Below are 22807 nucleotides of genomic sequence, written 5' to 3' on the forward strand. Positions count from 1 at the left end.
GAGTATGTTGTAGCATGTGCATAAGTGTAACACATGCTGACTACAGATTTTTGTCATATGGATGATAAAACATCAGCCAGGGTTAACATTCTAGCTCCTAAATAACAGAGCTACTACCACTTTTCTTAGTAGCTTTCATTTCAGTAGTAACTTAGCTCAGTTGGTTAGAACACGGTGCTAATAATGCCAAGTTCACAGGTTCAATCCCTGCTTACTGCAGGGGGGGTTGGGCTCGATGATCTCTCAAGGTCCCTTCCAACCCAAAGCATTCTATGATTTGAAGATTGTTTCCTAAATTCACCAATTTCTTCCAAGAAGCCTGGTGCTTCTGCACACACAGGCACAGGATGGTGTTTCCTTATTTCTCAGCATGAACAGGTTCTCCTGGTTTTGTGAGCTGATACTGTTCCATCTCCCAGATTTGACTTTTGCATTGTTTCTACAGGCTACCTATCTACTGCCAAACAATCCCAACAATGGAAACAATTCATAAAGGTCCTTAGTAGCACATGAGAACTTTGCAAGGAGGTTCTGGGAGTAGCATCATGAATGGCAATCGAAATATAAACTACAGAATGATAAAGCAGAATAAAAAACTTTGAAAAGCAGTTTGAAAATCCAGCAAGTCCAGAAAATCTGCGGGGATCTTCTAGAGAAGACAAAGATCCTAAGACCTACTTAGATAAACTACATTACGGATAAAAGAGAAATTTCCAGCTACAAGGAACTGCCTTTTACTATGCAGCAATCATTAAGTTAACAAAAGATTAAGTCCAGCCTGCTCACGCTGGATTGGTACAGACAGCAGCTCCTTCCTCGTTAGCTTCTAGTGTGCATGGCAGCGTATTTCAGTTCTTACAATAGTTTAGTCTTGAAAGAAAGAAAAACAGCTTAGTAATAACAACTATTAGAGAAGATATGCGTCCCAGAACTTAAAATCCCAGCTCTTGGCTGTTATCTATACATTCATCCATGACACAGACTTCCTCAAAGTGTATTATGTTAAGCATAGTGAAAAACTACAAATGCATATGCAGGATCAGATTTCTGAAGGATCACAAAGTAAAACGGACCTCCAGTTGAAGTTGGGACTCAACTTTCTACCTTTAAATATCTTACTTGTAAGGCTGATTAAAAATATCACAAAATATAGTGTCTGTAATCTGTCTGTTAATTTAAAAAACAAAAAAACAAACAGTAACTTTGCCAAAAAATAACTGCAGAGTCAAGACACTAAAATAAAATGAGAAAATACAATAATTTGCATTTTACCTGGATTTTACACTTTTGTGCCTATCTATTATGCTAGTCTTTAATTACACAACCATAACAATTTTTCAGAGGTCTCCAGTCCCCATCCAATACGCATAATGAACCCGCTCCAGGAGTGAATCAAAACAGTGCTTTGAAGAGGTCTGTTTGTCTCTAGGACAGATGCCTGTTGTTTATTCCAGGGTTACACCAGGCTGAGGTGTAGTGAGCCTGTCAGCAAATTCCAGGAGTGGAAAGGACATTCTTTAAGTTAAGGGTTACCTTAATTATGAAAGAAAGATTACCTAGCAGTACCTGAAGTATGTAATTGACATGTATGTGTATCGTCTGAAATCAAAAGAACTTTTTCCCTTTGTCATACCCTGTAATGTGGTGTGCTTTGTCCTGCCCCTTCAGACTCAGAGCATGGGCATGTAAGGGCAAGGCATACCTAGCACTACTTCAGTTCCCTCCCAACAGATACACAAACCATGTCTTTACTGGTAAGAGGGAAAGGTAAAGAATGAGAAAAGAATATATGATTACATTATGGATGACAAAGCCAAGACTAGATCTATAGCTGGGCCCATAATTAGTGTTAAATGGACCTTAATACAGCCTGGCTTCCTTACTACCTCTTTCAGCTTGACCAGGTAGTCTGAAGTAATTGGAACTAACAAACTAAAAAAGGAAACGACCAACATATCCCATGGCAGAGACATGGAGAACATGCACCTTGCTCCAGAAACTGAAGCTGTATCTTTTTCTTCTGTCTCTGCAGAGGATTATGGCAGTGGAGACACTTGACCGTTAATTGATTAAACTACAGTCACAAAGTGAAAAGTTTTACCCTGAGAAGGCATGTCAGGAATCTAACACGTTGCCCAAGCCTAGCTATCATCCATACTCAAAATCCTTAACCATGTATTTATGCATGTGTTGAATCCTTGTTGGCATGGGCATCTGCATCTGTAGCATACAATAGACATTGAGCTGAGAGATACACCTGATCTGCCTATTTTTTAGTATGCAAGCAGCAAAACCTCAGGTACCTAGACCCTTCCAAAGATACATTTCCCTGTGTCCATATATTTCAGACCAGCTGCTAACTAACTTCCTATTAAGCTTCCAAGCTTCCTGTATTCTGAAAAACTTCTCAGTTTCAGTAATTTAATTCAGTGTTCTACATTTTCATGCTGCCCTAGATTTTCAAGCTTCCTGCACCACTATGTGGCACAATGCAGCCCAACTCTGCCGAGCAACAAGATGGCCTCTACTCACTGAACTATTAACTGTTTCCAGGAGAATACCAAAACTCCCGGTAGGCTCACAGAAGTCTCAACATTTTTTACTTAGCAGATTCTGGGACATTACATGTAATATTTTGATCAGGAGGAAGAGATGAGATCCTGGGGAATGGCTAAAGTTCTTACGGCTTAAACAACTTTCCTATCAACGCAAAATTCTTCACTGTGGTCACTACTGTGTTTCATTCTTCTGTGCCTGACATAAGCCTGGATTTGGCTGCACAGGATTGCTAAGCATTGCCAACTAAAGCTGAAGTCAATGGAAGCACAGCTTTGAATAAATACCGGTAAAATGCCAGCACTGTTTTAAACTGGGCTCGCTCACCCTGTTCTAGCACCTGCAGCAGGGGTTATTACTAAGAACACAAGGAAAACAAGTTTGTCTCACTCCAGTATCCCAATCCAAAGCAGCAAGGACAGCAACTGCAAAAGAAGTATTATGGAAGTTTGGCTTGGGACATGCTCAATCTGCCATGATGGTGCACATGAATGATCACATACAGCAAGCTCTAAATACTCACTGAGCAATCTTTAGCTCCTAGCAGCTTCAGCTGTGATGCAATCCCGCTTGCATTCTCAGTAAAGTTAAAAAAAAAAAAATCTTTCAAAAGGTAGGAAGCCTGAGGAGTGTGGTCACATGGTAAAGTAAAATGATCACTTTGCAAAAGAATCAAAAAACTGTAAATAGCAAGTGTTATTTCCTTTGCAGCTTGGTGCTGGAATGCTGCCAATAACAACATGACTGACAACACAGATGCATGCAGAACTAGAATAACCAGAAATTTCAGTAATTTTTTCCTTATATCGGATTTCGTAAAAATATAAAACAAAACAAATAAGAAGGCATAAAATGTAGGTAGGAGGGAAAGTAGGGTAAATTTGTCTATGCCCATGATAAAGAACATTACAGCAGAGCTACTAGTACTAAGTCTTAATGGAATTTTATTTTAATTCCACTTTCTTCTTTAACCTTTCCAGTTAATTTTGGATAGTATTAAACTAAGCCGGATTTATTATGTTCCTTTACTGGAACAAAAAGGGGAATGTTTTCTTATGTTATTATCTCTTGGAATGCCCACAAGAAGAAACACATCAACTTTTCATTTGTCTTTTCTCACCACCAGCTGTAGCGCATTTTACTTTCATAGGTGGTCAGAAGTTCACTGGGCAAAAGGTAAATTTTTTTAAGTTTGCTCAAAAAGCTTCTAAGAAAAATAAGAAAGTTTAATACAAATATAAAACAATATCTAATTGTACACAGATTTGGAACCATTTCCATCTAATTTCAAAAATAACATTTCAGAACTCTAGTTACTGATATTTAATCATCTTGTCTGTGTTATATAAACTTTTATAGCTAATATGCAAGAACTCAGATTGAATCCAAAAGCCTTGAAAACTTGACCTACTCAAGCAATTTTTCCACAAAGAAAGGTAAAGGCTGTATGCAAACTTTACCCCCTTATAAATTCCAAGTTCCAAAGTATTACAAGAAAACTAAAATCTTTCAGTGAAATGTTTGCAATTTTTACTTCCAAATGAACTAAAAAGGACAGAAATAGGAAGAGATACAACAGGCATTATATAGAATAACAAAAACCAATACAAATTCTATTATTCAGCTTAAAGGTCATTTTACTTTGCAGGTAAGATGAGATTCCCTTTTTGTACACACTTAATACATGCTCAAAATATATATAAAAATGTTCAGGCTTTATAGCCATAAGACTTGGCATCATTATCGCTTAAACAGAATATCCTTACAAGCTACCAAATATTCAATATTTACTTGCAAAGTGCGGTGCAGAAAGTAATAGAATTTGTCCTGCCTTTTCCTAAATAGAGGTGGTAGCTACAGGGCAGAGGAGAGGAATACATTAACTGTTTCCCTGTTTTAGGCAATTCATGTTTTGGAGTTGCAGGGAACAAACTACAATATGGCCCTATACTGGATACAAACTACATATATCTATATCCTGTTCTGTATTACATTGTTCATTTCTTTCATCCGAGCCTTACTAAGCAATAGCCTACTTATTGAGTTCTTTGAAGCACCCTTAGCTATTCTTCCAATACAGACTTTTATAATATGCCAAGCATACCACTTACACGATCACCAGTGTTATTTCTCCACCTCAGATTCCAAGACAGTAAAGCACCTAGTCAAATGCTTAAATCACCTAACCTAATGCTCAAACAGGGAACGCTGTTTATTACCAGCAAACAGAAATATAATGCATTTAGTATTTCAAACATCTTCCTTTTGCCATCAAAACAATTAGGCAATGTGTTTAAAAAACCCAAACAAACAAAACCCCCACAACAACCAAAAAATGAAAAGAATCTACAAAACAGCTGTTATGCTCACACTCATTACACTAGTGTAGGGAATGATCTGCAGACATTACAACTGACTGAGCACTCACTGACAGGATTTATGTTTAGTCATATTTTGTTCAATGTGATGCTTTAGATAAAAATCTGCTCATCAGTCCTGCTGCCGAATGCATCTCAAAAAGCTGATGTATCCACTTTCCATTATAGTTACTGATTCCAGTAACAAACGGTTGTAACACTTGCAAAATATAGGATTAAAGTAGTTACACCCAAGATGATCATTAATTCACAAAAACAAGCAAGTGGAAAAAAAAAAAAAGACGTCAGCAGCAGAATTTACAAGGCCATTCATTATACCCTTCAGCTATTAAAATGACATAATTTAACTGGTTCATTGGCCTGCTGGGCAAGAGTTCAACACTGATAAGTTACCTTTGGGCTTCTACCACTCTGTTCAGTAGAATGCTGCCTGTGTCCCATAGCAAGGAAAAACTAACGTTGACCTAAGAACACCTTGCCAGCTAAATCATCACGAGTTAAACACAAACCTCAAATCACAAGATGAAAGCACTACAAAGATGCAAAGACTGCAAACAGAGGAGAAGGGAGCCTTGGGGATGCTACAGCATGAAAAGACCTGAATTATCACGCTTTGCAGTCTGGACCACATCATGTAAAAGAAAGTAGAGACATATTGTATAAGGAAACTATCATCTCAGAAAGATTTACAATAGGAGGAGTCTGTCTCTTGATACTATAGGATAATGAGACAAAACGGGAGGTAGGAAAGAATACAAGTAGTAACTGTCAAACAGATGTTTGAGCACCATTGCCCAGTAGCTTCATTTACTATGGCCACCACAGTAAAGGAATCTCAAGGATTTCTCTGAAACAGAAGCAGATGATCAGTGACATGGGATATATTGGTAAGGTTTAAAAAAAAAAAAAAAAAAGGGGGTCACTGAAATGTTTAAGCCTTATGACAAACAAAACACTGAGCACAAAGTCCTCACGCTTTCAAGAACAGTGTGACTAAAATAATATCTAACTGGCATATTTCAAGTCAGGCTCCTGTTCCATTTCTGCTGAGCTCAGGAAATAGTGCCTCCTGAGCAAAAAAACCCTCTCAACAAAAAAAGGGGTAAGACATTTCATCTGTTCATACAGGACAAGATCTTCACCTACTGGTTTGGAGAACTACCCTTAGACAGGACAGTAATTTTGCCATTTCAGTGCCAATATAGCCCTTTACTTCTAAAAGGAAACCAAGAAAATGTTAAGTACAGTGGGAATAATTGTTCACTAAAGGGGGGGGGAGAGTGGGGTCATTTACCAATATTTATGCACAGGCCTAAACCAGGCCAGAAACACTCTCAATGAAAAACAGCTCCCAGAGAAGACAAGGAGGTGACATTTTCAGTGTGATGTCACTTTGCATCCAGCAGGATTTAACCTATTAGCTCCCATATACTTCTAATTACTAAAAGTACTCGTGTAAGTTGTCCAAGTCCTAACTTTATATTATTACAGCATGTTTAATATGCATGACAAATTGTGGCATAAGAATATAAAACCTACTTTAAAGAGGTACACACAAAAATCCACTCTGCCACCTTCTTCCTAATGGGGATTGAAAAGATTTAGGCAGCAAATGTTCTCCACCCTGGGACTTCCTCAAGGACATAATCTATCATAGAATCCCAAGCTGTCACAGTCACCTTCTCATATGGGAAAGAGGACTACAGGCTCCCTCAAGCTCTGCACCTACTTCTAAACATGAGTTGAGGACTCCTGTATAGCCACTGGGATATGAGGCAATCCTTTCCCAAAAATGTCATTACGTTAGAAATTTTAATTTAAGCATATTTGCTGTTAACTATTTGATCAGCTTCAAAGCTACTGAAGGCTGCATATGTGCAACTGAACAGGTGGGGAACAGCAGAGAGTAGTAATCCAAAGACCACTCATAGCATCAAGCTCTACTTAGAGGAAGGAAGGGCAGAAGGGGAGGAAAAAAAATCCCAGCCCAAAATTATCTTTTAATTAGAAGCAACTCTTCCAATCAATTATATGCAAGCAATTCCATTTCAGACCAAATTCTGTAAACAAAGAAGGAATTTTTCTGGTTGCAAGTACTGAATCATGCCATGTATGAAAAATTTCAGTTTAATAACACGTTCAAAATTAATACATTAAATATATTATTTCATATAATATATTAAAATAGTAACTGAATCACACTATGCAAACTTGCATCTTTTATTACCTATGGGGCTTAAAGGCATACCGGATATGAGAAAAAGAACAACTGTCTCATGTACAAGGTGCCTGAATACTTACATTGAAGCCCTGAAAAGTAACCAGAATACATATTTCTTCCTCTTAGAAGAAGCCATAAGCATTTTTCTGTTGTCAGTCAGGGGTTACACATTCAAATTACTGCTGCACATTTGGATTTAATGACTTAAAATAATTCAGAAATCACATACAAGATATAGAATAGGCACTTAACCAAAAGGAAACCTTCTTCATGTTAACTCCTCGCAGAATTGGAAAGGATACTCATAGGAGCAAGAAAAACACTTTACATTATAAGAGCTAAACTGATTTAGCATAGGGCAAATTTAGTAAAGTTTGCTCCAGACAGGGAAAATGTCTTGAGATAAAAGCCTACCTGATTTGCAACAGAATTTTCCTTTTTTGTACAAGGTAATAAAGATCGACGGGCACCTTAAGAAATGTTGCTATAAGGAAAGAACCAGGATGTTCAGCCACTTAAGTACATTCAGGGAAACGGTAACAAGTTCAGCATGAATACTTTGGACAACAAATGTCTAGGAAAAATTCTAGCAAGACTGATAAAAGAATTAAACAAAAACATATCAGAAGAAGTCAGGAGAAAATAATGTAGCCTCCATAATCAGTCTTCACATACAGAGGGGAAAATTAGGTAAGGAAGAGTAAACAGTAAAAGATAGGCAAACAGTAAGAGACAAAGCCATACCATCTATCCAATTCAATAATAGACATCACGTGCATGTGAACACCTTAATCAAAAGGAGCCAGAGTTGGTAAGGCACAGTTAGTGGAGCAACTACAGCTAGTCCAAGTAGGAATGTCAGGACTGTGCATATCTCATCAGCAAAATAAATATGAAAGAACTGCAATAACTGAAGCAGGATATGAAACTATACATGACAAACACTGTTTCTAGTTTTTATGACTGAAATTCAAGAATGTCTTCTGTTTAAGAAATGTCAAGCAGAGATAATGTAGCATCATACGTTAACAATGCAATATCCTGGAAAGTATGATTTCTGGTTCTTGAAAGAATACGATACAGCTGATCTAACAAGGACTTCTATATAGCATTTCATAAAGTGCTACAAGCAAAGTAACTACATAAGTGGGGAAAAAATGGTAACTAGTACAATTGAGGTAAGAGAGAAAATGACAAAAAAAGGAAAAAAGTGATAGTGCTAAACAGAGAAATCTGCTAAAGAAAAGTTACTACTGGAGTTTCTTAAAGACAATCCTTACAACCAGTTTTATCAATAATGTTGGTTATTAAAGTAGGAACACACTAATAATATTTACAAGATATCATCCATACAGAGGAGATTAGCTCATCGTACAGAAAACATTGAATTAATTTGAAGAACTGCAGCAAAGCAGGATGATATTTAATAGCACTAAATACAAGGTCATGACCTCAAGGACTCAATTTTCACTATAAACTGGGACCTCATCAACAAAGAGGACACCAAAAGAAAGAAGACACAAGTTTATTGGTTAAGTTCTGGACAGTTATAAACCACGAATATAAATGTTACATGTGAAAAGGTAAACAAAATTGCAGGCTGTACGAAAAATTATACTTCTAGTAGGGTTGCCTTTTGCATCTATCCACATATGTATTCATAAAAAAAGCTATTTTCATTGTGTTTGTTCTTTTAAGTTTTTCCCCTTCCTCTACATGCCCAATGGAGCCAAGGACTGAACTATATTTTGAAACATTGACCCATTCAAGGTTATATTCAAACAAGGCTACTATGTAAGCGAAATAGCAAGAAAACTTTCTAGTTTGTCTATAAAGTGAAGCCTTCCAAACAAACTGTAAAATCTACTACAATCCATTTTCAAGCAGTTTTAAATGGCGCACGTCAGTTACTTCTTCCTTGCCTAATGAGAAAAAATTGTTATATAAGTAATCTACTATTCCTACTTCATTAAACCATGTCTGAAGAGTGTGTTCCTGTTTAGACGAGGGAGGTAAGACTGTCTGCAGAAGCTTGCATCAAATCATTACTTGTAAACTCTGCTGACAATTATGGTTGATTTTATTACTCAGAAGTCACAGGTACAACTTCATTTATTAGCAGCCAAAAGTAGCAGGAGCCACCAAGCTGAAATGTTGAACGCAACCTAAAGTTTGCAAGATTTTATTTGCAGAAATTCTCATCCACAGAAAGTGAACAGGTATACTGTCATCTTGGATTACCATATATGAAAATACCACAACTTCACTTTCATTTTGTATTATAAAAATTCTACTTTTTCTTATCCCAGACTTGTTTCCTCCACCCTCTTGTTCTGCCTTAGTCTTCCTACTGCAGTTAGCTGCTACTTAGGGCTTTGTGAGTTTTAAGAAAAGCCCTTTCTGTTACCGTGAGAGGTTTCACTCTTTTCAATTTTTTTTTTTTTTTTAAATGACACAGGAAGAAACAATATGATCCTAGAAAGAATACATGAGTAAGAGAATTATTTAATGAGATGAAATATTAGGTCAGACTGTTATGGTAATCATAATTTAAAACTAAAAGGTATCTTTATAAGCAGTTTAAAGAAAATTTCAAAACCACAAAGTATGTTATAAACATTTGACAGGCTTGGTTATTATACATCTTAATGGTTACTAAGCACATTAGTAGATGGTATTATATTTGGTTACAAGCCATCTGTTAATGCGCTGGACCCTAACAGTTAATACATTAGTCATTTATTAACCCTTTACAAAGGTACAGTTACTGTAAAGGTCATGTAGTAAGTGGTAGTAACACTAGCTACCTACATGTTCATTCATTAATGCTTTTAGCAAATCTCCTTCACAAAGTAAAATACTGCATTAAAGGATCTGCCTAAAAAAACTCTTGAGTAGTCCTCTGGAAAACACTTCCTTGTAAGACCACAGGGAAGATGGGAGTTTAATATATTAGATTTAAGCTTTCTGAAGTATGATCTGTTGACTGCTGTAAGGTCATATAACACTTCATGATTGTCTATCACATGCTGCTAATTCTCTGCCTTATTTACAGCTGCTTAGCACATGATAAACTTTGCAAAGAAGTTTAGATTTCTGTCTTTTACATTCTAGGTGACTGCCTGATAAGCTAAGCAGATACAAGCTCTCTTGGACCTCAATCAATGCACCACCGGTAATACACAAACAAGAACTGCCCAGGGCAATTCAAGAAGAGCTTGTCATACCTGCATATGAGATTTAAAAAAAAAAAAAAAAAATTACTGAACATGAGAAAAACACATTACTTGAACTAAAGCACAAGTACTTTCTCATAAATAAGGGTTAAATTTTCCAGTCAAATTTTTTCAACTTAACACTGCCTTTTAAATATTTAATTGGACTGTCTGGAAAGATTGATTTTTTTTTTAAATCTTTTTTTAGGTTAACAGGAAAGAAATAGAAAAAATTGAAAGCTACAGAGAAATAGAAAAGAGAATAATCAGTGGATGATCATGGTCATGTCAGTGGAAGGCAGGCTTGAAAAACTGAGATGATCTAACATTTAATAGAGCATTTTGCAATGCATTGTTCTTAGATACTCTAATTTAATAGAGCAACTTTCTAAGCCAAACTAAACATAAATATTTTTAAAAATACTATTTTAAATATCATCATAAGAAAAAGCAATTGTACAAATAGGGCATAAAAAATAAATCTAAAATTCCATAAAAGAACACCATCCAGGGTGAAAGTAAAAATAGATGTATAAAGGGTAACACTCAGCATAGCTGAGCTGAGAACATAGTCCAATGATACTTGGCACAAGCTCCAAAACTATTCACCCATTCCATGCCTTTTTTTTTTTTGTTTAAAATGCTTTCAGGGTAAGAATTGTTCATTACATACATTGTATGACATATAACTAAAATTAAATGGCATTTCACAGTCAGATGCCAGTGAGAAAGTTTTAGTAAATCATGATGATTACTGATTTTACCAGCAAAGTAAAATCTGGAAACAAAAAACTGTCACTTGGTTTTGATTTTTTATTTATTTGCTTTTTTAATAAGGATAGAGGCAGAAGAAAGCTCAGGTTAGCGGAAGAGATAAGCATAGTAGGTTTAAGATTGAAGAAACATCCAGGAGACCTTTTAGGATGTTAAGAAAGACTTTGTAAAAAGTGAAAACCCTGCAATTCACACTTCAACACACACACCCCACTGCAGTGAGGGTTTAGAACATACACATAAATACATGAAGATTGCTTTTATTCATTATGACCATCAAAAAGGACTAAGCATAACCACTAAATTGGTTTTAAATTACAGAAATAACTGAAAAAAACCCCTAAATTTGAAAAATAACAAAAAACTGAAGAAAAATATAATTATTTCAGTTGTTCTAGTTCCTGTTCCTAAATTTAGTTTATCTACACATACAGTATAAATAAACTAGACAGTAGTGATAATGTAGTAGTATTGATGGTATAGTGACAATTTAAACTTTATTCTTCAAAATCAAGTCAAAATCACTGGGCTGGCCTTCTTAATTCTTATCAGGTAGGAATTACATAATCATTCAAGACAATACAGCAACTTTTAGTTTTTTTCCCCTTGCTGATAACTAACAAACAGCAGCCGTAAGAGCCTAAAACACTTCCACTGCTTCAAGCAGAATGAAGCAGCAACTTCCAAGGAGGAATTATGAATTTTCATTTAATCCAAAAGAATATTTTACCATTCAAGTGTTTTAAAATAAAATGTTTGTTATGTTTTATCTGTGGCAACTTTCATAAGAAGCCATAATTCCTAAGACTTCCTTTAGGAAATAAATCTTTCTCACAAAAGAAGCCTTCACCACTCTGAGAAGAAAACCAAGAAAGCTTCAGTGGGTGATTTTCTTTGTTTTGAAGAGCCATTCTTATATATAGAAGAGATTCATTCAGAAACATAATACATTATAGATAACATCACTTTCTAAAGTTGCCTGACATTTCCCATTAGAAGGTCAGTTTTAAGTTGCTTACAGTGTTGCCAAAAATAACTTTTTAGGGTGAATCTTTTTAAGATGAGCACCTCTTGCAATAATTCTTCCATGTAGGAAAGATTAACTTCACTGGAACATCCACTTATGATTATGACATAAAAGAAAAAATTTTTTATTTATATTTTTATATACATAAAATCTCTGTGTTAAAGACATAATGCTTTTCTCATTTTATGTTAGAAGTGGTTTTCTGTCAACCTGTGTGAAAATCCATCCCAAGTCACACATTCTGGAAGCTGGGTGTGGGGACGGGGAAAGAAAATCAGTTCAGCATGTTCAGACTAAGTTACCACTTGGTTAAGATTTCTAAATTTCTAAAATTTAGAACTCCTAGCTAATATTTCTGAAAACTCTGTTCTCCCTGAATTTGTTTAAACTTACTTTAACCCCCTCATGCTACTAAGTTTACACAGGAGTAATTCCCACCGAGTAAGTGAACATGATTCGGCTTATGATTACAGGGGTTTATTGGGCCTTCCCCTGTAACTTGAAGCTTTGACATAGAAAGTGGAATAGGGAAGGCCAACTCAAATGAGAAGCTTTAGTAAAAAGGGATCAAAAAGCAGGAACAGAAAGAAGTAGAAGGGAAGTTTGAAAGGAGTGGAGTTGAACAGTTCAAGGCTGGGTGAAACAAAAAAAAGGGGCCATGCCCACAAGATCATGCTTCACCCAAAACTGAAAACCATCGACAGTGTGTGCTCTGTACACATTACTTTCATTAACTTCATTAAACCAAGAACAATCTGTAGAGTTGATCAAAAGGCTCCAACTTGGCTGATGAATCATGTGAAGGTCATCATCCTTACATGTAACAGAATCTGTGGTTTTGCTTAAGTATTTTACTTATGCTCTAGGGATTTAAAAGAAAACTGCAATTCTTGCAAATTTTGCAAAGCCATCCACAAAAAAAAAGTTAGGAAGTGCAGGAGTAAGACTGCCTGTGCAATTTAAATTCTAATTGGGAACTTGTAGGAAAAGACAGAATCATATAATTGAAATGTATGGAAATGAAAATGTTGACCAAGTCTGAAGATATACAAGCAACATTTCTGCGACATTTCACAACTTGCATTTTTAAAATTCTAAAATTTACAAGTAATAATAAAAAGATTACACAAATGAAGATCTATTTCTATATACAAAAATAGTACATTCATCTAACTACTGAGACACCTGCTTATTATTGGCATATTCTAATAATTGCTTAAAAGCAATGCTTTTGCACTTGTAGATTTCTACTAAATGAAACAGGGAAAAATTAATTAATGAAAGAAAGCATGGTAATGGTACCTTAAATTTAGTTACAAAATGCATAAAATGTCACAATAGCCTAAAAACTGAAAAGTCTAAACATGGTCTGACATGTTAGAAAATGAGAATGGAAAACTATTACATTTCAACTCACAGTTTTAGTCGCTAAAAAATAGGTTTAGCTTAAGTACGAAAAAGAGGCAAATTATCTCAATAACAGCAAAACCTACTTTGTCAATGTAGTTCTAAGGCAGGTGTTACTGAAAATTAATTACTGTTGTTTTTTGGAGAAAATGAACTGCTTATACATAAACAGATATAGATTATAGATGGACATACATATACATTTTGTGTATATTTATACACAAAATGCTAATATTACTAGGAATGGAAAATTTGCCTAAAGCTTTGAAATACACATAGTTTATTTCTCTCATACTACATGTTCCACTTACTCTTGTTGCTGGCTACAGGGTGAAAAAAAAAAATCTCTACACACATATGGACATTTAGGAAGCTTTTCTATAGAAGGGAAATTGTTAGTCCACGTAGCACCAGAAAGAGTCCAAAGGGAAATTTAGCTGACCTTATGCAGAGTAAACAGGAGTTAGAAAATTCTTTTTCCTGCCCTTTCTGAAATTTTATTTCAACCCCACCATATCAAACAAATAGGTAGAGATGAGAAATGGTAAGAACTACTTCAGGCAGCATCTCACAAAATTAAGCACTTAACTGGGCTTGGAATAAGCTAGAATGGCACAACAGTCTGATTACCCCCGAGAGAAGGCAGGAACTTCCAACTACTTCTATTGTTCCTCCCATTTGGAGATCATACAGAATTTCTTTACCTAGCTTTTGATATCTTCTGGCATTAAAAACATGATTTTTCTGAAGACGTGGAATACAAGTAAGCAATCCTCTTTCATGCTTAAAGAGTATGGTGCTCCATTTTCAGCAGTTAATTGCAATCAACAATTATACATGAAAAGCTTTCAATATTGATTTCTGGGAGTTGAGAAGACAGAGTGGGATGAAATAAGGAAAAGAAAGAGAAAAGAGATGCTTTTTTTATCTAAAGTCTGCTAACTGCCATTATGCTAAAGGTCTTGAACAGATCTTTTTCTTTAAATAACATATTACATGTTACTATGATAAAAGAAAAAGCAAAATCAAAGCAGCATGCTTATTTTGGGAAAAAAAGTGAAGTTTGTAAAGGCCTCTATTTCCTGTGGGAGTTTATGCCACAATTTGGAATAATGTTTTGATTAAATTTCTAGGACAAGCATCTTTTATTTATGAATAGTATTTTCAAACTTGTTACACTGTCTCAAGTGATCAGTAAGAAAAAGAAAAACAAATAAAGGCCAGAGCACCTTAGAGCCTCTCTCAAAGGTCATCAGTGGATAGTTTTGGTATGACGTTTTTCTCTTCAGGTTAATTTAAAAGTTTTTGAAAGCACACTAGTTTACCCAATCCAAGCAAAATTCAGATGTATACAGTTTAAGATCACTATGTAACTTCAAAGTAAGCAGTGCTATCTTTTAGCTTCCCTTTGGTATGCTTCAGCCAGGGATCACTCATGAGTGACCTTAATGAAAGAAGAGGTATTTCACCAACTGCTAAGAAATGGAAATGTTCATCATCCACTCAGAAAACTCATATTTTCTTCTTGAAAATCACCTGCAACAGGAAAACATTATTTTTGCAGGTCTCTATTCCTCTTACATTCAATTCACAAGAGCAGTCTCTAGGCAAAAACATGAAAACCGAGGAAGATGATCCAAGACGGGAAATAGCAAAATAAACTGCCATGCCCTTCACCTTCCTTTCTACCTTACCTCCCAAGGAAAGACAGATAATTCCTGTATCAAATCTTTAAGACAAAATTATTGATTCATTGCTCTATATTAATATCTTTAATGTTTTTAACAAGTCCTGCCTATATATGGAGTTTCTCAGAATATCAACCACATACTGAACTCATACCTTTGTTCTATCTTCACTAACTTTGAGAGTTTATCTGTGATTCAACTGGTTACTTAAAATCAAGACAATAATAAGTAATTAGTGCTCAAATCATCATACTTTAAATATGAAAGTCACATGCTTTTTCTTCTGTACTGTTACTGTATTCTAATTAATTTGAAAACGCATTCAGAACTCAATCAAATTTAAAATCTAACAAAAATTGTAAAATACTTCATAACTACTAAGGCTAGGATGTCATGTGTTGCTTGTATCTGTTACACTGGAAGACTACTGAGATACCATGACATGTGTTCTCACATTTTAATATTCCGAATCAGGCTACTTGTTGTGCTAGTTAATAGTAACAACAGAAGCATGTAAGAAAGGAGGAGAAAAAAAAAAAAAGTGGACTAAGTTACTTCCACAACAAATAGGTCCTTTTCTTCTTTTTCTTTTTTTTTTTTTTTTTTTGTTCATGCCAGTACTTCTGTGTCATCACATAAGAAAAATTAAGGTTAGGCTACATGTTAAGAAATAGTCTTCAAGACATCAGCAATGCTACTAAGTATGGTTACCTACTAAACTGTCAAGAAGCCAGAGCCCAGAATGTCAAATTTAGAATAAAGAAATAGTGTTTTAAAAATTAATCTTCAAATAGACTTATTGCAAACAACTATTTCTGGTTGAAAAAAAAAATGTAGATTTAAACACAGACTTTAAAATGACAGTCACTGGAGTGCATTAGCCAGTAAACCACCTTTACTCATAAATATAAAACTGTATTTGTTACACTCATGAATGTTCCAATACTTGAACTCGTTTTAATTCAGTCATCATGTTTAATATACACACACATATATATCCTAACACGCATTTCAGGTTTCTGTAGTGTTAAGAAACAGACCTATGACAAATAAGCAACAGCTAATTCATTGCCTGTGAAGAAGTTAGCACAAACGTTACAAAACTATAGTAGTGTACTTAATATTCTTTTCCCTAGGACTTAAAGAACAAAAATTACTCTGCATTAGTTTACTGCATATGTGTGTATATTTGTATGTATGCGTGTGTATGCACGTAATTTATTTTGAATATCAATCTGTATTGGAAAAAGCTAAGTATGGGCTAATATCACAGGCCTGAAGAACTTCAGATGTTTACAGAAAGCAGCTTCTTAAGGAGCTGTCTATTAATCATCAACCAAAAGTCACACTGGAATTATAAACATCATACAGTGGCCATTCCCTTGCCCTTCATTTCACTCAACAAACACCTACAGTGTGCTTAGTACAACACATGACAAAGTACTTGTGTCTTCTAATGTATTACTAGTTAGTGTATCTATAGCTAAATGTATAAATATATACTTATACAAACACATATTTATGCATATATACTTATATTTATAGACAAACTTGCTGCATGTTTGGATTTGTCTTTTGTTTAAGTATGAAATATTGAAGTTATATATAAGTTCTAAATTTAGCTTATAATTTTATCTGGGTCCAGACTAATTCGTATTGAAATCAATGAGGAAAAGAACAAAACACCAGAACACAACCCCCCCAAAGCTTTCTCAGCCTTCCTGCAAAACATAGCATGTTAAAACTATCTTTATCCACAATAAATACGACCTTATTTATTTCTGCTAGAGAAGTATTTATCAGTAAAGCTGCCACAAATGACTTGAGGTATGCCAGAATCTTCAGAGCACCAAATTGCTATGCATTCTTTAAATCTAAAACTTGCAATTGTACCTTTTTTATTGTTTCTAAAGAACATTACTCAGAAAGCAGCAAAACTTGAACAATTTCTGGGAAATTGTTATAGTGTTGTTGTTACTAAACGTCCACAGGGCAGACTTCCATAATTAGCATACTGGTTGACAAACATTTAATTCCTTCTCTACCTTCGCCGCCGTAAAGAGAATTTCTTATCCATGCTTCCAAGGGTCTATTTCAGGCTCAATCAATCCTCCTAACCCCACAAGCTGTGTCCCAATATCTTCATATGGCCAAAAGCCAACACAAATAGTGTATTTACCTGAGAGAAGTGAAAGAAAACAGAGTTCTGGGAGCAGCTCAGAAGCACAAGATGACAATAGCTCTCTTCAAGCCCCACCACTCTGCTGTAAAAAGGAACTGAACCGTTGCCCAAGTTCCAGGGACAATCACTTAATGTCAGCCTCAAATGCCAGAAATGGGGATCACCTAGCATAATGGCACAACACTACGGCTTGTCACATGACAATCACAACAGAGGACCTTCACCTGAGCCACTCAGAAGCTGAAGAATATTCAGAAGGACAAACTGGCCACATTTCTGCATTTCATATCTGATCTTGTTCCACACCCATTCCCATGATCTTATCTCCAACCCTTACTCGGTACATTTCATTCCAGACTGACTGCCGCTTTTCTTTTCTTTTCCCTTTCAACTATCATCTTTGTATCTTCAATTTTTTTTATACAGTGCAATCAATTTGCCTCAGTAAGTATATGACAACAGTATCCTTCAAAGCATTTTTAGTTGCTTTTCAACATCAATCACAAGGCAGACACCAGCAGAATTCCTACCAATTGATATTTTAAATGTTCTGATACGTTCTGCAGCATAACTCCTTGGGACAGACACCGACTGGGTTTGACATACAAGATGCACTAATGTGTTACTCAAACTCGGGGATGAAGACAACTATCATATTGCTTTATATTCATGTTCTTAAGAGAAACATTTTCGAATTCAACATTTTTTCCTAGAACTAGATATATCAGTAGCTGAGTGTCAGCTGTCTTCAAATACTACAGACTGCGAACACAAACCTTGATTATAGAAATTTTCTGGTTAAAATTTTTGATCACTGCAAAGACCTGAATTAAAAAATAGGTATCATTGATGTTAATTCAATTGGTGAACATATTAATATTTTTCTTTTTACTTAGACCATCTTGAGCTTCATATCTTATTAAGGAATTAATTAAATATAAATCACAAATTTTAAAAAGTCTTACAATCTCATCATAAGAAAAAAGAACAGGTTTGCACACAGAACTTGCTAATGTGCATTAACACGTTGCTAGCAAGTTTACTGAAAGGTATTTCTGAAACAGACCAAAACCACTTAGTTATGAAGGGTGGCAGATGTACACGGATAAACCTGCCAGAATTATTTGATAGTGCTGACAAGCAGAACTTACTGTGTCAACTGTGTCAACATATTGCCCAATGTGTATGGGGGGGAAGGCAACCAGAACCCAGGCAGCAAATACTAAACTCTTACATGAATTTGAATTTCATTTTTATCAATGTAACTAAACAGTTGCCTCCTTTTCAAGAAAGACTTCTTTGGTAATTTGTTAAGTATAGGAGTAATCAACATTAACCCAGATTACAATCTTGTATGCAAAAATTCAGCAGCTTGTATTACAAAGAGCCTAACAGAGAAAAAATATACAAGTTTTCTAAGTCTCTGAAATCAGACTGTTATTCCAGCTGGTGCTGACAGTAGTCTAAGTATTTGCTTTCAGTTGAACAGAAAAATACCAGGTTAAATTCATAGAGAAGAAAAGAAGTTTCCAAATTTACATATTGGCTAATACATTAGCTTTTCAAAACCTTTATTTTAAAAATCGAAGGAACTTTTCTTTAAAAACATGTAACTACTTTTTTTCCTAGTGATGACTAAATACCTGCTAGTTTAATTTGTGACAATTTAGTCACAATAATAAAGTTGCATATTCATTAAAGATGTATCTCACTGACCAAACCACAGAAATAAGGCCATTTACTGTTGTTTTCCCTACTAATTGAAATTGACCAGAATTTGTAACATCTTCCACGTAGAAAATTTAAATAAAAAAATAACTGTAAATTGAAACACATTTCGCACTCCTAAAAAATGACTGGGAGTTATATTCATTAGCTTTTGTGTTGCTGTGCTTGTGCAACACACTAGTTTCAGCAGGCATACTGTGGCTGAAGTATAATGTTTCTCCAGACTTCAGTGCTCCAGCAACATTGACCAGCAGTTCACCAGAAGCCACTCCGCCTTCATTTAGGGTAGCCAATAAAAAATTAGCAACTCTCCCTTTAAACAGAATGAAGCAGCAAAATGAAATTTCAGGGCTGACTATAAGGTGCCCTCTTTGAATGGGACAGGAAAGTCCCATAAGAATGCATATATGTTACTTCAACAATCTCTTAAAGTAATAGGGGCGGTGTTTGGTTTTTTTTTTTTTTTTTTTTACTTTGTTTCTAATACTAAGTGCCAATCTAGATGCTATTCTTACCATACCGATAAGTTAAAAATGTTTGAGAGTTCACATTTTGTTGAGAAAGTGATTACCTAAAGAGAAAGCATGTATGAATGATTTCACCGTATTTCAAAACAGAAAATTTCGATTTGTCTGAGACTAAAAAAGCTAACCTAGAAGAAATTTGAGATTCACTTCACCTTGTACAGAGATAACCACCAAGTGCATGCTCTGCTTTTTTCAACTTAAAATGGATTTCACACCATGACAGGTTTCAGTCTGCATTAAAATTGCAAATCTTCTATGTGGCCCAGTTTCAGCTGCAATTGATCTGCCTTGTCGTCACAGATAAAAAAAAACAGTGAAGGGCACTGCAGCTTTAAATATTTCAGAGCTATGTAGCTAGTAAATAGACTCCATTGCAATATGGCTCTGAAGGTCGTGTCCTATTGTCTCTTTTCTCTGCAAATATTTTGAACAGCATAAAATGGTTTACTTTATACAATACCTCCCTGCCATTTCTAAATCACGTCAATTTTATTAGGCATTTCCTTACTGGAAAGGACAGATACGCCACGCTTTCCATACACACCCACGCTGCTTCTAGATTTATTCAAAACGTCCACTGTGAATATAACAGCAGGGTGTACATATCAGACATATACGGCTTTTCATATGTATACCTTATGCAAACAGACTCCCCGTTAAATCCCACCATGACATAAGGACAATTAGTTATTTCAATGGTGATAAAATAATTAACTGGATTTCAGGTCAAGAAGCGTCTTTGGTTAAAATTAACATGCCAGTTAGAAACCTGAAGCCAGCAATTTTAAGATCTCCTGTTTCTCACATATGGGAGAATATGAAAAAAAAATTGTAACACGCAGCACTGAGAGAACGTAGTCTGCCAAACCTGTTTTTCATGAAGGAAGGCTGCTACCTTTCAGATGCTAAAAAAACCCCAACAAAAAAAATCCCAAAGCCCTGTCACATTTAAGAATAAATTACAAGAAAAATAAGACTGTAAACCTTAAGCCAAAATTTGGAATCCCTGTGTATGCGCTCCCTAGGACCAACCCCACTTGTTTCATATAAGGTCACTATTCGATGCAAATATGAGTTATGCAGATGCCTCTCAGATACAACAGTAACATGAAATACACCCCTGCAACAAATACAACTTTGTGATAGCTGTCACCATGTAGAAGGTGCATGTAGTCATTTACCTGAAAAGGCAACAGATTGTTGCCATTGTCCGTCCTGAACGCGTTGTCTTCCATCCAGGATTTGGGGGTTAAGGGTGCAGCCCGAGGGAACTTCGGAGGGGCAATGACATTGCTGGAGAATGGTTTTTTAAGGGGTGAAATGGGATTGAGGGGGGAGGGTACGCCAACCCCCACTCCCACGCCGACCCCCACTCCAACTGCCCTTCGAGGGTCCCTACCAGCCTGCAGCCCACCCCAAGGGTTGGAAGGTGTACTCCAAGCCGCGTTTTGATGGTTATTCCAGCTGGAGGAGGAGGAAGAGGAGGCAGAGGAGGAAGACGGTTTGCTGGTCATGATGGGCTGATGGCTGTAAGCAGCATTTCTCTGGGCGAAAGGTGCCTGATTAGGGCTTACAGGTGACCTCCGCTGCTGCTGCTGCTGAGCTTGCTGCTGCTGCTGCTGATGTTGGTGGTGTTGAGTCTGAGCTAGGCCAATTTGAGGCGAGAAAGTGCCACCAAATACAGGGTTGACATGGTGTGGAAAATTCTGGAAAAGCATTGTCCCATTGACTGGAGTAATCCCTTGGAAAAAGCTATCATCCACCGTGTTTGTGGTCCCTGTAGACCAGGTGCTGCCGAAGGAGGGAGACAAGGAGGTGCCGGCTGCAGGTTCTTGTTGAGGCTGGTGAAAGCTCAAGCCAGGCAAAATGGGAGACTCCATCTGCATCTTCTCCTTGCTATTTTGGGAAGGAGCCGATGTGCCGATACTAGTCACTGAACTGTTGTCTTCTGGTTTGGGTGTCTCCGATGAGATGGGTGTAGAGGGGGCTTCTGCTGAGTTTGGATCTTGCTGCTGCTGCTGCTGCTGCCGCTGCTGCTGGGGCTGGGCTTTGCTTTTGTCCATCAGTAAATCATCCTGCATGGTTTGCGCAGCTGAAACAGTAGGGGAAAAAAACCACAAAGACAGATTATTAACATTGTCATTCATACCACAAACCAGGCTGTTTTAATCATTTGCCGGCCAAAAATCTCGTCCTATTGCTAGTGCTATGCTACAGCAAGTTGCAAGGCAAACCCGTAATCTTCCCCCTCCCCCATTTAGGAATATGTAACCTTTGATCGTGCTAGATTGCCTTTAAAATATTTTTTAAGATGCTTCACCCTTTTTGATGCCTTGTTTCCCTTCAGTCTAAATGAGAGATGTGCTTATAGGGCAGAGATATACAGCAATTTCGCCACGTCTCTTTTCTCTTACACCGGAACTCAGAGCTCTCACCCTGCAATGAGAAACTGATTCTGGTTCCTGTTTTTCCAAGCACCCTCCTCCTCCTCCACCTCCTCCCCCTGGTTATTTGCATACGTCAATAAATACTGCTGCGTCCTTCAGCAAGGTTAAAAAGACACCAGCCTTCACTCTTCTCCACCCCCTTTTCTATTAGGGGACCTTTAAAGGAGCCGGGTACCGATTTTTCCTCAATTAACAAACACGCTCTCAACTATTTACATTTATCAGAGAGAAAGCACACACGAAACCTCGCACTGATACGGAGCGGTTCTTAGCTGCACGATCGTTTTCTGGCCTTTTTCTGCCGCACAGCTCGCCGCTTGCTTAGGGCAGGAGACGCGATCGCAATGACCGGGGGCGGGGGGGTGCGGGGTGCGGAGACACGTTATGTACAAAGCCACCGACGGGTGCTGTATTTGCCTTCGGTGACCTTACGATCTTTCCGTGTAAAACGCTATTTTACATCAAAGCAGTCCTTCGCTTAAAGGTATTTCTTTCTACTCGCTATATTTCTCTACATATGAAATCATCAGCGATGTGTTCGTTGGAAAAAAGAAGGTCAAAATGAACAGATCTGGGACTAGAATGTTTCTGATGCTTTCACAATGAAAAATAAAAATGGGCCAAATTGAAATATCTACAACAGAGACATGCCACATT

The 22807-nt window shown here is 36.5% G+C and overlaps 1 protein-coding gene across 9 annotated transcripts in view; it reads right to left on the reverse strand.

The window, feature by feature from the left end:
- The window catches only part of CPEB3 (cytoplasmic polyadenylation element binding protein 3), a 97900-nt gene that overhangs the window by 68271 nt on the left and 6822 nt on the right, over positions 1 to 22807 (reverse strand). For 6 of the 9 annotated variants that reach the window (XM_075717540.1, XM_075717544.1, XM_075717541.1 and 3 more), the window contains exon 2: positions 20885 to 21795. In XM_075717540.1, the coding sequence (XP_075573655.1) occupies positions 20885 to 21795 (911 nt within the window). Of the gene's footprint in view, positions 1 to 17311; positions 17331 to 18346; positions 18356 to 20884; positions 21796 to 22023; positions 22092 to 22807 lie in introns of those variants that run through there. The other 3 variants (XM_075717539.1, XM_075717543.1, XM_075717545.1) reach the window with 3 other exon arrangements.

The sequence above is a fragment of the Pelecanus crispus genome, chromosome 10 (assembly GCF_030463565.1).
Source record: "Pelecanus crispus isolate bPelCri1 chromosome 10, bPelCri1.pri, whole genome shotgun sequence".
In the NCBI taxonomy this organism is placed as follows: Eukaryota; Metazoa; Chordata; class Aves; order Pelecaniformes; family Pelecanidae; genus Pelecanus; species Pelecanus crispus.